We start from the raw sequence: 17,625 nt of genomic DNA on the forward strand, positions 1-17,625 counted from the left end.
GTTGCAAACGGAATGACAAAATGAATATACCCCCATCCTTCGGTGGTGGGTATAAAAACAATATATCTCTGTCAGTTTTGGTTGGATTTTGGAAAATTTGCTCCAAAGGAGCAGAATTCGTCACTCCATTTTATTTTTAGGCTACAAAAAATCGGATCAAAGGAACTTTCCATCGATGTTAAATTTTGAAAAAAAATTCCAACCAGAGTAATATTTTTTAGAAATACCCGAAATGTGCCCTTTAATTTTTTCTTATCAAATTTGATTTCCAATTTGTGGCTATATGAATGGTTCTGCGAAGAAAAACTCTTATCGTGACAAATTTTGCTCCCTTGGGGCTTTATTTGGATATCAAATTTTTCAAAATACGATATTGATTTTAAATTTTTGTTTCAATTTTACCGGTTTCTGATTCATGTCTCGCCTAAAATCACTTTACCTAATAATGTGCAGGATTCCTAATGGGAAGGAACTGTTTTGCTTGATGGTTTGGAAAAAACTTACTTTTTTTCTAATTTCATCTTACCTCTTAACCTAAATTTACATGTACAAATAAACTAAACCACTGGCAGCGAGAATGCGATATTCAATTCTCAGGATACATTTGAACTCCTAACTCCCGTAAGATATGCACTGTCCATGCGTGACCTTAGCGTGAAAGCCGTACAGGACTGTACAAATAACTTGAACTTCACACCCATATAGTTACACTATTTAGTTTTCAATAACATGTCATTTGAAATTTGTAGACTTTGAAAATTTGCCGGACCGGGATTATGCTAGTCTCTATATAAAGGATTTCAGACATGGTGTCAAAGAGAAAGATGCTCAGTATGCTTTGACATTTCATCATGAATAGACTTACTAACGAGCAACGCTTGCAAATCATTGAATTTTATTACCAAAATCAGTGTTCGGTTCGAAATGTGTTCAAATTTTGACAAATTTTGTTCAGCGATGAGGCTCATTTCTGGTTGAATGGCTACGTGAATAAGCAAAATTGCCGCATTTGGAGTGAAGAGCAACCAGAAGCCGTTCAAGAACTGCCCATGCATCCCGAAAAATGCACTGTTTGGTGTGGTTTGTACGCTGGTGGAATCATTGGACCGTATTTTTTCAAAGATGCTGTTGGACGCAACGTTACGGTGAATGAACACATTTCGAACCGAACACTGATTTTGGTAATAAAATTCAATGATTTGCAAGCGTTGCTCGTTAGTAAGTCTATTCATGATGAAATGTCAAAGCATACTGAGCATCTTTCTCTTTGACACCATGTCTGAAATCCCACGTGATCTGTCAAATACTAATGCATGAAAATCCTAACCTCAAAAAAATCACCCTTTATAAAGATGATTGTCTGATTGACTGATCAAAACGTAATATTATGGGGTAAGTCGGCAAAATAGTACGTTTAGTACCGCAATTAGTACTATTGGATACCTTTTTTGTTTATTGGGCTAGAGCTATGAATTTTTATACATAAGTTAACTTTTCAATCTATAGCAAGGAGTCTTAATGCGTTTTAGGGCATTTGTATTTTAAGGTACCAAAAATACCGGCTAGAGCTAGAACTCTGAAATTTGGCTAAAATAAGTGTTGTTGTGAAATAAGGGTAGCACATGAAAAAATATGAGAAATAATACTTGAAAAGGGAGATAACGCACGTTTAGTATCGCAGTTGGTCTCATTTCGTACTTTCCTTACGGATTGAGCTAGAGCTCTGAAATTTGGGATACAGGTACACCTTGGCAGTATGTACCAAACTAATAGAAGATTTTTTAATTTGTACTAAAATGTAAAAATTTTGCACTTTCTTTACAAACTAAGGTACAGCTCTTAAAATTGGGAAACAGTCACACCTTGACAGTATACAACGGGCAACAAGAAGATTTTTTGAAATAAGTAGATTTATGAACTGAAATGAGCAAAATTGTATTTGTTTACGGATTGAGCTAAAACTGTATAATTTGGGATACAGATACACCTAGACAATATATATTGGTCAACTAGAGAAATAATTTGAAATTCGTACAATCAGGTACTAAAAGGATACAGGCAAGGTTTTTTTTAATTCGTACATTATAGCAAGTTTAGAGTGATATTTTTATAATATGGATTTAACTAAATCCAAAAACAAATCCTTTCCGTTTACACTGCTTTTCTGGGGATTTAAATGACATACACAAGCGTACATGCGTATACATGAATGTGTATATCACTCACATCCATTCACAATTCTTGAAAACAGTTGTATATTTTGGTACTTTTATTGATTGTTCAGTTATGAAATCGGGTTTATTTGGGATTTAAAAATAAATCCTGTAAAAACGGAATTTATTTTTGTATGGTAAAACCTGCAAAAACACAAGATTTAACACTTAAATCTCGAAAAGGCCATAAATACTTTCCTTACAGACTGAGCTAACAGCTCTTAAACAATATATATTGGCCGATTAGAAGAAGTTTTTGAAATACGTACATTTTGGTAGTAAAACATACAGAATGGTTATTTCTTTGCGGATTGAGGTAAAATTCTAATAATAAGGATACAATTATACCTTGCGGTGCATATCGACTGACTAGAAGATTGTTTTGAAATTCGTAGATTTTGGTACACACCCGTAAAAAATTATAATTTCTTTGAATGAGTTAAGCTCCAAAATTTGGGATACAGGTACACTTTGGCAGAATATATATTTAGCGGCTGAAAATTTTTTTGAGATCCGTACATTTAGGCACTAAAACGTACAAAAAACTACTTTCAGATAAAGTTATATATTGACAGAATATATTTGGCTACTAGATTTTTTTTTTGAAATTCGTATATTTATGTACTAAAGGCACAACATTTTACTTAATTCGCCGATTTAACTATAGCTCTCAAAACTGGGATATAGTTACACCTTTATTTTCTTTTCCGAATTAACAAAAACTGTCAAAAATGGGCATTAAAACATTTTGGAAAAGTAGTACCCCAAAGTGGTAAGAAAAATGTTGTTACTCTTGGCACTATTTGGTTCGTTCTTTACGGAAGTGGGCAGATTTCTTAAACTTTTTAAAATAAGTGACAACATAGACTGAAATTCGCCCAGAAGAACTGGTATATGTTAAAGATGGTGATCACTGTTGCGATGGAGTCAGGTGGTTGATGTTCGTAGTTTGTGTCATATGGAGGTAAGCCAGCTGCATATGCTTCTTCTTTAGACTGTGCATTTTGAATTTATTGTTTTTTTTGTATTCAAAATGTGATAGCAATTCAGGAGGAATCCTCACCAGAGTGTCATGCATTTGATATATATGATTTGTGGTCCCTGGTTATAATCGAGACACACGTCTATCAAACCCAGCCCAATTTGAATTGAGTCAGAACTATCATGGTATACAGTAGAAAGTTAAATGCATTCACTTGATAGCAATTTTATCGCTACAATAACCTCGTAAAACTATTTCAACCTGCCATCTTGGTGGTTTTGATGGTATAGCCTCTGGACCTAATTTTGAAGATTTTTATATTTGTCTTTTCTAACTTAACACTCAAAAATTTATAAACTTCTTTCTTCTTGCTCTGATTGGTCGAATCAAATTTGCCTGCTTACAAATTTTGATATATCAATCTTATCAAGTTCCTTAATGAGGCCTTCTAGATGTTCTACTTTTCTTTCCATAGTTTTGTAAATCTCTAGTTTCTCGCTAAGAATTGAAATATTGTTGCTTTGCTTTGCATCCAATTCATCCAGTTTATCTTCCATCTTTCGAAAATTTTCTTCCATTCATCTGGAATTGTCTTCCACCTTACTGCCGGAGTTGCTAGCTCCATTTTCAAGTCTTCAAGTCTTCCATACGTAGATCGACAAATTTTATTGCAGACACCAGATGTTACGATTGTACTGTAGACGTTTTACTTCCAATTGAAACACAGTTCGTCCACAATTACTTTACTTAGCAATTATTTATTGATCTACTTATTTGCTTTATAACTCGCCAACTGCTGTTTACTGATACATTTACTATTCGCGTTCTCAGATAAGACTGACTCGTGTTACGTTGTGTCATTGCCTAGAATACCCAATCTGGTAACTTCGTTTTCTAGCATTATCTAGATAACATAAGTCTTTATCTTTGGCAAATACACACATACATGACGTTGACATAACAGATAAACACATACATAAACAGAAACAATTGCGAATAAACGAATGACAACAAAGAACAATGAAGAAATTTTAGGAAATACTAGAAACAACGTGTGTCGACGTAATAAGAAAACCGTTACAATTTGAATTGAAAATAACGGAAATTAAACTAAAAGTAACCTTAAAACTAATAAACCCCAATTGTAACAATATAAACCTGATACAAAAAATTTGGCCTGAGTGTCTGGCATGTGTGTATATATATCGAACGATAGGGTCTTAAATAAAATAGCTTGAGTAAAAACTATGAATGTCGTATAAATATGTGGCGCGACCCCCATTCTAAAATAAACCCAAAAACAGGATATCTTGGTCTGCCGGGACAATACGGGAATCAAATGAAATGTCTTTGATAGTAGATAACGAACCTGATACTAATATTATGGGCCAAGTATCTGGATGGCAGTAGAGAAAAGGTTTTATGTATTTAAACTTTTTCGGACTCGAAAACGACTGAACTGATTTTCTAAAAATTTTTAAAAATTGTATAGGTTGCAAGGTGTGATTTGCGGGTATGTAATTTTTTTGATGTCGGAATCGGAGCCAATATGAAACTCAAAAAAAAGGTATTTTAGAGAATTCGAAGTATGTACCAAAATATGGGAACAGCGGTCCTGTCCCCGATAAACACGGAAATAAAAGATATCTGGGGATGAATTTAATATCAAAATTTGGCACCAAATAACAGGGGTCACAACTGCCCAAAAATCCTCCCTCCTTTAAATGCCTGATTCGGGTAATATTGTATTCAATTTGAATGTATTTATGTGTAGAGAAAAAAATGTAAGCTTCCAAATTCCGGAGTAAGCCTGGGAGCCGCTTAATAATCCTCAAAAGAGCATGTGGGCCGATCAAGATTATATGGGACTCATATAAAAGGTCATTAGAAGTGGAGTGCAAATCTTATACTATTTTTAGACACCAAATGTCTGGGGAGCCGCCCGACAAAAAAATGGACCGGGACCAAATGAGACATTAGGGAGCGGATGTCGGAGATTCTCCAAATACCCCCCAGACGCTAATGCGAAACGAACGGGACTTTGGGAAAAGTATCTTGGGTCACTACAAACTCCGTTTTTAAAAAAATAAAAAAAAAAATTAAATCCCTCCTTCATAAGTAAGGGCGAGCTAAAGGCAGGCGAAGCCGACCTTTTGATACCCGACATAACATTGGATATGCAAGCTAAGTTGTCGAATTTAAACTTTGTTAAATTTAATACTTAGAATTTCGAAATCCGAAAGTGAAAATCGGGAGATCCATATATATGATAGCTACATATAAAACTGAACAAATTTCTATGAAATTCAACGGTCATCAGAAGATTTATAAGAGAAACCTTCGTGCCAAATTTTGTGAAGATCGGTAAACAAATTACTAAATTATTGAGCATCTGAGCTATAATTAAAACTGAACGGATTTCTATTAAATTCAATACCAATACCGGGAGTCATAAGGAAATCCTTTGTGGCAATTTTCGTGTGAATCCGTTCACTAATGGCCAAATTATTGCAATACTAGTATAAATCGGACCAAAATATATATGGAAGATATAACTAAATCTGAACCGATTTCTATAAAATTCAAAATTCAAGAGACTCCCCCGTGCAAAATTTCGTGAAAATCGATTTACAAATGACGACATATTTGCAATTTTAGTCCAAACCGGACGAACATATATAGGAGCTTTATCCAAATCTGAACCGATTCTTTTCAATTTCAATAGACTTCGTCTCTAGAAAATGCTTGTGGCAAATTTGAAGATAATCGGACGAAAATTGCGACCTGTACTTTGCACACAAGTCAACAAGGACAGACAGCCAGACAGACAGAAGGACATAGCTAAATCGATTCAGTAAGTGATTCTGAGTCGATCGGTATACTAATCAATGGGTCTATCTCTCTTCCTTTTGGGTGTTACAAACAAATTCATCAAGTTATAATACCCTGTACCAACTGTAAACCTATGGCAGCCGGTTGTACGTACCGGATTGACCCGATGTATTTCTTCATCGGCTGCCGCCTCATTGTACAATACACTGCTACAACAACAACCCTATACCACAGTAGTGGTGTAGGGTATGGAAAATTAACAACGGTATTGCCAAAACCAAATGCAGCTTTAAGGTAGATTTATTTGATAGTTCTATAAAGGAAATAAAAAATTAATTGCAGTTTGAAAACATATTCAATTAAAAATAGTTTTTTTGCTCTCTAAGTTCTGGATATTAACATGTTCGATTGAAAATGTAAAAAGTGCAACACTTTGAAAGGATAGGGACAAAATGCTGTTCCGTATAGGTGTAATATATTTTTCTAGAATAGAGATCACCGTAAGGGACTTTTGTAGTATAGTGCGAATCGTGCTCCCAAATTTAGAACAACGTTGATCCAGTAAGGTCCTGTGGGGCTTAAAAACTTTTGTATCGGATAAAGTATATTTTTTTCTTTCAATTTCAAAAATCGGACGAACATTTATTCATGGAATTATTGCCTACACAACAAGATAATAATCTTATAAAGAGTGTAGTTTTATTGTTATATAATACATCCGAATTAAATACGTTCACAATAAATAAACTAGGTTACAATAAATACAAAGTGGAACAAAACAGTGTTAAAAAAACAGCCGTATGTAATTGTAAATTTAAAAAAACACAGATAAATTTATAAATTTAAAAAATTTTAAAGCAAAATTTAATGAAATTAAATATCAGTTAATAAGTGTGAATAAGACATTTTTTAAATGTAATTGTGTTGCTGATGAATTGAATATCGTGTGGCAGATTATTCCAAACACGTGAGTTGCTAATATAAAATTGTCGTGCAGACATAAGACTCCGTCTTCTAAAATGTATTAACTTTCTTCCTCCATCAGATTGGGAAAATCTCAGTCTTTCAAACAAATATCTGGGTTTCTTTTTCACATAACCTTATGTAAAAATATTAATGATCTGGTATTTAGACGATTGTTGAAGCCCAAATAGAGAACAGAGAATCTACATATTGCGAAACATACGGACTCCTATTTAAACCATCTACATAACGGACTATGCTGTTAAAATCTACATTCGATTTGCGGAGGCTCGAAGAATCAGAATTCGAAAAAAGTTCACAACCAAATATCAAACCTGGAACTAGGAATGTTTTCGCCAGAATATATTTTTTTGAACAAGACATATGATAAACAAATAAAGTAATGTAGATTTGAAAACACTCATGGTGCTGGGCACCAGATTAATGGCATTTAAAAAAAAAAACATTCAATTTTAAATAGTCACTTTATGATGTAGCGAAGCACACCGGGCCAGCTAGTATATATATGTCCTTTATTTACAATAGGAATACTCGCATATTAACACCGGTATTCTCAAAACTTAAAACGGCTTTATACAATAGTAGATGTATGTGACAGTTCTGTAAGGGAAATCTTTCAATTAAGCCTACATTAACTCCACTTTAAGTTTTGTGAATATGAGCTTAAATATATTCCAAAAAAATATAACCAATAGTAAAAAATTCAGTGTTAACATGCGGCATCCACAAGCTACCTCCATCTAACTCTATTGTTGGCCAAAGGATTGGCTTGGTTCCACGATATATGGATTGATTCCAACTCTCCTTTCGTATAGCGGATCCAAATTGTAATGCCATTAATAAAATAGATTTCAAACTACTGTTGAAGATTCTGACTTTAGTATTGTATGAGCGGACAACCAGTCGTCGTACTATCAAATGAGGAAGAGCCGGATAAACCAGAGCGATGCACAGTTCGTTCCCAGCCTGTAAATAAAGGGGTTGTTTCCGATTCAGAGTCCAACAGCGACAGTGTCTACGAAACAGTCATCGCAGCCGAATCGAGAAACGAGAATAGCGGAATGACGACAGAAGCGAGCGGTGGCTTTGCTAAGCTCACAAGCAGACCGAGAAATCGATCCAAGCAAGAGCGCAGGATGTTGGAAGGCGTAGAACTGACATTCCAGCAACTTCTACGGCAGCTGGAAAGAGAATCAGATCTCCCGAAGAGCATAACACTCCCAAAGAGACGCTGAAGAAGAAAGAGTGCTTCCGCTTTCAAGTACTCTGGGAAGAGCAAGCCAGCCCTCCCGCAATGGAGACTCCAGACAGTGTCCTGCGGAGGGAGATAAAGTCGGAACAGCAACAAAGAAAGCGCGCACGGCCTCTGAGTCCACGGCCTCTGAGTTCCACCAGATCGTCGGTCACAGGTGATGCATTTGGAAAATGAAAGGGGTCCACGCTAACGAGGGAGTTTGCAACCCACACTCCCTGGGTTACAAAGCTCGACCTTTTGAGAAAGGTGGACATCCCACAGCTCACAAAGGCGAAGATCGCGACGGAACGCTTGATGGAAGTCTTAAACAAGCAAAACCGAGATTTGGTCGTGGAGAAAGAGGAAGGAGGAAGGAACTCTTCTTGTGTTGGGCATTGGTCAAGTCTCCGTGATAAGTTTGGTTAAGACTAAAGCCTTAAAGCCATGGCCGTCTTTTTCAAGATTGGAAAGACAAGGATAGGCAAATATCCTTACATTAAGCCATCAAGCGGTGTGGTAGCGAGACACTCAACACCGCCTATCGGACAGGGGACCGACCAGGAGACAATCACCGATTCTCTCAATATTGGGAAGACTAGGATAAGCAAAGATCCTAATACTAAAACATCAGGCAATGCATGGCCAGGGACCCAATACTGCCTAACGTGCAGGGACCCGACGACGGAACCATCAACTACTTTCTCACGATTAGGAAGATTAGGATGGATAAAGATCCTAATATTGGAACATCAGGCAGTGCAGTGACAGAAAACTCAATGCCGCCTAAAGCACAGGGAGCAGACGAAGAGACCATAACCTACTCCCAAGAAGCCCATTTACTCAAGATTTGGAAGACTAGTATAGATAAAGATCGTAATATTAGAACATCGGGTAATGCAGGATCGGAATACAGCCTAAAGAACAGGGAATTGATGATTTATAAAGATTCGGAAGACAAGGATAGGCAAAGATCCCAATATTAAAATATCAGGCCGTGCAGAGACGGTAAACTAAATTCAGCCTAAAGAACAGGGAGCAGACGATGAGACCATCACCTACTCCCAAGAAGATCATTTAGTGAAAGACCAATGATTGAGGTCCTCCAGATAAACCTTCACCGGATCGAGACAGCTACTCACGCTCTGATGGAGAAAATTAGCAAGGGCAAGATTGATATTGCCTTAATTCAGGAGCTATGAACGACCTGAAACAAATAAGGAATCATATCAACTACCAATTATTCCATGCTAACACTGGCCCCAGAGTTATCAACATCGGATGCAACAGTGATGAGACAGGGAGACGGTGGAGCATACCTGGCATCAGGATTTTCAAGTTTTAGATGTGACAATTGTTCGGAAAATGCAATCGATGAGATTCAGGATTGGAAGGTTTCAATGGAGCATTTGTTTTCATACCATCGCTACATCAGGTTTAGAATAGTACGCCCAGCGCCGAATCCGATAAGCTTCCGTATTAAGTTGAAACCCAACTGGCCAAAATTCGGAAGATTTGAGTAGAAGACAAGATAATTTAGAAGACATTGACGACAATGTCAACAGGATATCGACTGCACTAGTGGAGTCTTTTGATGATAGTTGTCCTCTTCAATTAAGGAGATCAGCCCAAGAAAAATCCTGGATGACCGGGTAGATACGCAACATTGGGAAAGATGTTCGCAGACTATTTAGGACGTCGAAAAAAGCGGAAGTATATTGAGATGTGTATTACACACGGCTCAAGGAATACAATAAGATTACCAGAGCGGTAATCGCTCAACGTTAGTAGACGACATGGGAGTGAGAGCAGAGACAACGGAGGACATATTGAGTTTTTTGATGAAAACTCATTTTCCACAGGATACAACGGGACTCACGGAGACACTGGAATAATGAGGTTGATCGATGGCTAATCATAACGGAATTTATGGTCAAGAAAGCCTTGAAGGGCTTCAAACCATTTAATTCACCCGGAGATGATGGAATATTTACGGAGTTACTACAAAAGGAGGCCGTCTCCTATTTTCACAGCGTGCCTGGGAAGTGCATATACTCCAAGTCCGGCAAGGCTCGTTATACGACACCAAAGGCCTATAGACCTATAAGCCTTACGTCCTTTCTACTAAAAACCATGAAACGTATTGTGGACACCATGATAAAGAGTAGGACATCCAGCAAACTTCTCGAATACAAACAACATGCCTATGTCAAGGGAGGGTCGGTGTAGACTGCCCTGCGCGGGGTTGTGCATAAAATAGAAGAAACCTTTTATGTCAAGACGCACACATTGGCGGTTTGGATTGATATCGAGTGGCACAGGGCATGCACCCGTCTGCTATACAGATGATGTTATAGTACTTTTTAGGGGTAAGGTTCGGAACCAGAAGGGTACAGAAGGGCCGAAAGGGTCTTGCATATGGCATGTGGCTGGGCTAGACCCAGGGAAAGGGAAAGGGATTTGGATCGGATATCTGAAACGACACTTGAGGTACTGCTGCCATCAGCAACTGGTTGGAATGACGGATCCCTAGTATTGCCATCTGGAAGATCATGTTACACGGATTGATCAAAGCTAGAGGACAGAGTTAGTCTGGGAGTCTAAATTGAGAACCCAGGGAATGAGATCTGTTTAGACTGTGGTACTAACGCTAACATCGAGTGTGAACATCTTTACGAACAGTAAAAAGGTCGTAAGGGCGATAACCACCAGGATGGTAAAGAGTGTAAGAAGGAGATTAACGCCTTCACTGAGAATGGCACAATCTGCATCTTTTGGATGCCAGACCATAACGGAGTAAGGGGGAATGAAAGGGCAGACGATTTGGCAGTGAAGTCCAGACGAATGCCGTCAATAAACTTGGTTAACCCGAAGCGATTCAGCTGGATGCAGTCCGTGCTAAGGGCATGCGCTTCGAATGCGCAGTAACACTGTGGAACAGCGAAACAGTCGGTAGGACGGCGAAAATCCTATGGAGTGATCCGGATCATGAGAGAACGAAGCTATTACTGAAAGGAAGTAAGAAGGAGGTAAGTACAGTTTTTGGTATCATAACGGGACTCATTGGACTACGAGGTCACTTATGCAAAATTGGTGCGGCAAGTGATAGCATGTATAAGGCATGTGGGGAAGATAATGAGACGTTGGAACATTTCCTATATCAATGCCCGGCTTTTGGCGGCTAAAAGACACCGGTACTTAGGTGGGGACACAATATCAGAAATGAACCAACTTAGGGAAGTGGCATGGAAAACAATTAGGGATTCTGTAAGTAGCACGGAATTACCTACTTAAAATTTTCTTTTTCGAGGTAACCTTTAGTTTTTAGAGCGCACAGCAAGCCGTTTATTGGCCTAGGTGTATGTATATAGTGGCATAGAGCGGATTAATATCCGCACCCTTTTTTAACATAACCTAACCTATCAATATCTTCGATGAAATGGCCATTAATAGTGATCGGTGTCAAATTTTTTGTTCTTATCCTCATTAATTCGGTCTAAGTAATGTTTATTCTGCTTCTGTTCCTAAGTGGAATGTTAATGGGCAAAATTTGCATGTACACTATGTTTGTTTTCAGGCCTACTTTTGCCGCGTTTCATTCAAGCGTTGCTTTTATGTGCTCAAAGCAATGTCCAAAGAGCCACATAAAGGGTGATTTTTTAGCTATTATCTGTTTGGCAACATTGGCTTATGTAGCTCACGCACGTTTCCTGTTTTGTTTCACTGTGAAACAACTGGTGGCATCATTGGGCCGTACTTCTTCAAAGATGATGCGTAACTGTGAATGGTGAGCGCTATCGTGAGATGATATCCAACTTTTTTTGCCCACAATGAAAGAGCTTGACTTGCATGAAATCTGGTGCCACATGCCACACAGCACGCGTAATAATGGACTAATTAAGAGGCGAGTTCGGTGAACATTTTATTTCATGCTCGGGACCGGTCAATTGGCCGCCTAGATCGTGCGTGGGGCTATGTTAAAGTTCATTTCTATACAGACAAGCCCGCTTCAATTGACGCATTAGAAGACAACATTGAAGCATTTATTCGTAAGATACCTGACGAAATGATGGAAAGAGTATGCCAAAATTGGACTAAGCGGATCGACCATGCATGCATCATGCATTTGTCTGAATTTTATGTGTTTTTTTTTTTTTTGAAAAACTTTCATATCCGCGGAGACGATGTCTCAAAGGAAGTCGTTTATACGATAGCGAATTCCATAGGGTGCCTCAGCATTTGCCGCCTCTGAAGCTGAGTATTCTGTTTAGCTTTCCAGGAAGAATGCTGTCAAACTCCATATAAAAAGAAGTCGGCGAAACGCTGGAGGAAAATAGGTAAAAAAGTAGTACTCTGCTTATAGTGAGGAAAATGGCAAAAAGAAATTTTAGTGGCAACGCTTGACATCATTTTCGTCATCACTATTCCGAAAGCAGAATAGAATACCAGCTCTAAGACAGAATCTAGTTAAATTAAAAAGAGCGTCGGCGATAATATCCATCCTTGCTTCACTTCTTTACCGATTCCGAAAGGACAGCTTTGCCATTGATACGGACTGAAACTTTAGCACTCCATACAGCTGCTCCCTCATTAGCGCCACGATCTTTTCTCGTATGCCCTTATTCGACAGAGTGCACCTTATAGAGCTTCACGTAACTGTATCAATAACATGCTCGAATTCGATGAATAAAAGCTTTGGGAGTGCATTCAGTTTTGCAGGCTGTTCAATGATTATACGCATGAAGTTGATGTGGTCACGACAAGAACGTCCTGGCCGGAAACCCGTCTGTTCCTTCCGCTAATGCAGTCAAGTGCAGGCGAAATACGCTGAAGCAGAAGGCTTGTCATTACCTTATTTCTTACGTTTAGGAATGCTATCCCTCTCTAGTTTTAAACTGGTTGAGGGCAATCTCCTGTGGGATCGTGACCAATCGATGTCAGAACGGCTAATCTACCGTTTTTTGAGTGAGACGGCCTCAATTTCTTCGCAGGTTGGTGGGGCTGTGGATTTCGGCGCACTGGGAGATTAGGATGGTTGGAGCTTACGTCATCGGTTGTTGGTCCTTCGCAGATAGGAAATTCGCGCTAATTGTTGTTCGGGCGTTGTTAATTCTGATCAGTTCTCATTTTTTAATTTTGCCGTTGGCCTTATATTGATGCCGCTCATTTGTTTTATTGACCCGTAAATTCCACGCATGTTTCTAATATAAGCTGCAAAATATATTCGCTTATCTCTGCGAACTAGGCGTTTGACCAGCGAAGCGGAGACGCGATATTCTGTCCCGTCCAGGGCTGTGGAGTATTAGTCGGAGTCGAGCAATTTTGCCCGGTGTCGGAGTCGGAGTCGAGTTAATTATCTCCACTCCGATCAAAGTATTTAAAAATATTTTAACCAAAAAAATTAAATTCTAAAAAATTGTTAAGAATAAATAAATAAAATGTTTTTATTTTTCTAGCAGACTGTTGTATTCAATATTGCTGGTTTTACAATATATTCAAGCTTGAGGTCTTCTAGTTTTTATCTTTTATCTAATATTGTTTTTAGAGAAAATGTTATTAATGAGTTGTCTTTAAAGAAGGTAGGGTTAGGTTAGGTTTAAGTCGCAGTCTGCCATCAGACTCATATAGACGTTATCGTCCATTGATCCAGTTATATCTGATGCCAGATATAATTGGATCTGACCATATTAACTTTTTTACTCGGGGGCAAACTTCTCACAAATCAATAAGTGGAGTCCGATTCAAGTTTAAGCTCAAGGATAAGGGGCCTCCTTTTTATAGCCGAGTCCGAACGGCGTGCCGCTGTGCGACTCCTCTTTGGAGAAAAGTTTTAATATGGCATAGTACCTTACAAACGTTGCCAGAATTTGGAGGGGAAAACCACCGTTTAAAAATTTTCAGATAGCCTCGCTAGGATTCGAACCCAGGCGTCCAGCGTCATAGGCGGACATGCTAACCTCTAAGCTACGGTGGCCTCTATAAAATATTCGAATTGTAAATAAAGGACATTCATACATGTATATATACAAGTAAAAAGGCTTTAAGTTCGGCCGGGCCGAACTTTGGATGCCCACCGCCTCGGATATATATGTAAAAGACCTTCCGTCATAATCCGCTAACAGCTATATCAAAATATGGTCCGATTTAGACCAAATTCGGCACAGACATTGAGTGGTCTAATAAGTACAAGACATTGTTCAATTTTGTATAACAAAATATTAGTCCAATCTGAAGCATATAGGACACGGATGTCGAAAAGTCTAACTTATTTCAATGTGTCAAATTTCAGCGAAATTAGATTATAAATGCGCCTTTTACGGGCCCAAGACGTTAAATCGAGAGATCGGTCTATATGGTACCTATATCCAAATCTGAACCGATTCGCGCCAAATTGCAGAAAGATGTCGAAGAGCCTAACATAACTCACTGTCCCAAATTTCAGCGAAATCAGACAATAAATGTGCCTTTTATGGGCCCAAGGCCTTAAACTGAGAGACCGGTACATATGGCAGCTATATCTAAATGTGGACCGATCTGGGCCAAATTGCAGTAATATGCCGAGCGGCCTAACACAACTCACTCTCCCAAATATCGGCGACATCGGACATTAAATGCGTCTTTTATGGGCTTAAAATCTTGAACCGAGAGATCGCTGTATATCCAAATCTGGACCGATCTGAACCAAATTGAAGAAGGATGTCGAATGGCCTAACACAACTCTTAGTCCCAAAATTCAGCAAAATCGGATAATAAATGTGATTTTTATGAGCCTAAGACCTTAAATCGGAAGGACGGACGGGCATGGCTAGATTTTCTTAGATTTTTATGACGATCAAAAATATACATCTTATATATAAAAATCAATTTGTGTTTGTTTGTATGTTTGTGTGTTCCTTATAGACTCAGAAACTGCTGAACCGATTTTCTTGAAATTTGATGGTGCATAATGACCCCGTGGTGAAAATAGGGTATTACATTTTTTGACATCTGAAGGGGGGGCGGACCCTCCCTCTTACCCTAATTTTCAGAAACGCCAGATATCGGAGATGGGTGGTGCAATTTAAGCGAAATTTTGTGTGATCTCATATAGTACCCTAAAAATAAAAATTTGGTATCCAAATTTCGGGTAGGGTACCTAGGGCGGCTGCCCCACCCTAAAACCTACCAAACATATATTTAGACCAATCACGACAATATGGGACTCAAATGAAAGGTATTTAGGATAAGAAAACGTATCTTATATCTATTTGTCGGACCAAGTGTTAGGGGGACAACACCAAGCCCCAAAACACCCCTAAATCGGACATATTTACCGACCATGGCAATATGGGACTCAAATGAAAGTAGAATACGAATCTAATATCCAAATGTGGGACCACGTTTATGGGGGTCCACCCCTTCCCCAAAACACCCCCCAAACAGGACTTATTTACTGACCATGGGAATATGGGGCTTAAATAAAAGGTATTTGAAAGTGTTTGGCGGGGCGCCGCTCACCAAAAACATCCCCAAAGGAGACAAATTTACGACCACAGCAATATGGGGCTCGAATGAAAGGTCTTTGGGAGTAAAGCACGAATTTGATATTAAAATTCGGGAAAGTGTCTACGGGGCCACGCCACCCCCACAACACCACCCAAATAGTAAGTATTTTCTGACTATTGCAATATGAGGCTCAAATAAGAGGGTTTTTAAAGTGGAACACTAATCCGATGTATATTTTCAAGGCCAACTCACTGAGTGGCCGCCCATCCCCCAAAAACCACCCAAGCCGGTCATGTTTGCCGACTATGGAAATATGGGGCTCAAATTAAAGGTATTTGGGAGTAGACCACTGATATCAACATTAGGGACCAACTGTCTAGGGGACGTCCCACCTCCATAACAACCCCTAAATAGGACGTATTTGCTCACCAAGACAATTTGGGTCGTAAATAGAGAGGAACTAAATATTTATAGTTTTTAGGGCCAATACCCCAATCCGGACATATTTGCTGACTTTGCAATAAGGAGTTTAAATGAGATTAGAAAACGAATTTGATATCCAATCTTTAAGGCAATGGCAATATGGCGTTCAAATAAATGAGAATAGAGCACTTTGCGTATATATATTTTCGGGCTTAGTGTTTGGTGTACCACCCCAATCCCCAAAACACCCCTAAATCGGGCAAATTTAGCGACCATGTCAATGTGGAGCTTAAATTAAAGGAATTGGGCGGTAGAGCAGGAATTAATACCCATTTTCGGGACAAATTTTCTGGGGGTCTACCCCTTTCCCAAAATACCCTACAAACAACAATTTTTTACTGACCATCACAATATGGGGCTCAAATAAAGGTATTTGGGAGTATAATACGAATTTGATTATCAAATGTAGGACCATGTATTTAGGGCATCACCCTTTTGCCAAAACACCCCCAAAGGGAAAAAAATTTTTCGACCATGCTAATATGTGGCTCAAATGAAAGGTATTTGAGATTAGAAAACGAATTTGATAACCTATTTTGGGGCCATGTGTTTGGCAATATGGGGTTTAAATAAATGGTATTTGAGAGAAGAGCACGGTGCTGATATTTTTTCAGGGCCAAGTATCTGGGGGACCACCTCTCTTCCGTAAACACCACTAAATCACACATCATGAGAATATCGGGCTGAAATGAAATATTTTAAGAATGGAGTACACCTTACATCCAAATTTAATTTGTATAATAAAAGATCATATGGGATTCAGATAAAGGCACTTATATTGTTAAACTGTTAGTAAAGTATGGTATTTCACTAAAAGATCTTTAATTGTCGAAAATAAATATTCCAAGGAAACTTTTGTTCCATATAAAGTAAAAGAAGGCGCAGCGGAGCGGGCCCGGGTCAGCTAGTAGTTTATAGAGTCGGAAATGGATATTTCGATGTGTTCCAAACGGAGTGATAAAATGAATATACACCCGTCCTTCGGTGGCGGGTATAGAAAGATAGAAAATATTTTGTTTTATGGATTTTTATGTTATAATATTAAAATTGATTTTTTTATTGTAGGACTATGTATCCCTCTACTGTGGACAACGATTGGGCAAAATTGAACCTCACGTGTTTGCTCTTGCAGAAGCATCATACAGAAGTCTATTGGATGATTATTGTAATCAGGTAAGTTCGCTTTATAATACATATTCATCAACCATGGTTCGATTTTTATATATCCACCACTATTTGTAGTCACCCCCTTCTATGGGGGAAACAGTAATTCGAATCGTACTTTTTGTACAATACCGAGGTGGCCCCTAAATTAAATCGTTAAAAAATTATCGAATTTTAGAAATTAGTAAAAGTTATACGATATGTATCCGTAAATTTTAAACATGATTATGTATCTCATTTTTTATACTCAC

General features: G+C 38.4%; 1 protein-coding gene across 3 annotated transcripts in view; it reads left to right on the top strand.

The window, feature by feature from the left end:
- The window catches only part of LOC106092660 (myosin-I heavy chain), a 306,781-nt gene that overhangs the window by 65,042 nt on the left and 224,114 nt on the right, over positions 1–17,625 (top strand). For all 3 annotated transcript variants that reach the window (XM_059362006.1, XM_059362007.1, XM_059362008.1), the window contains one exon: positions 17,276–17,383. In XM_059362006.1, the coding sequence (XP_059217989.1) occupies positions 17,276–17,383 (108 nt within the window). The remainder of the gene's footprint in view (positions 1–17,275; positions 17,384–17,625) is intronic.

This window comes from Stomoxys calcitrans, chromosome 2 (genome assembly GCF_963082655.1).
Source record: "Stomoxys calcitrans chromosome 2, idStoCalc2.1, whole genome shotgun sequence".
NCBI lineage: Eukaryota > Metazoa > Arthropoda > Insecta > Diptera > Muscidae > Stomoxys > Stomoxys calcitrans.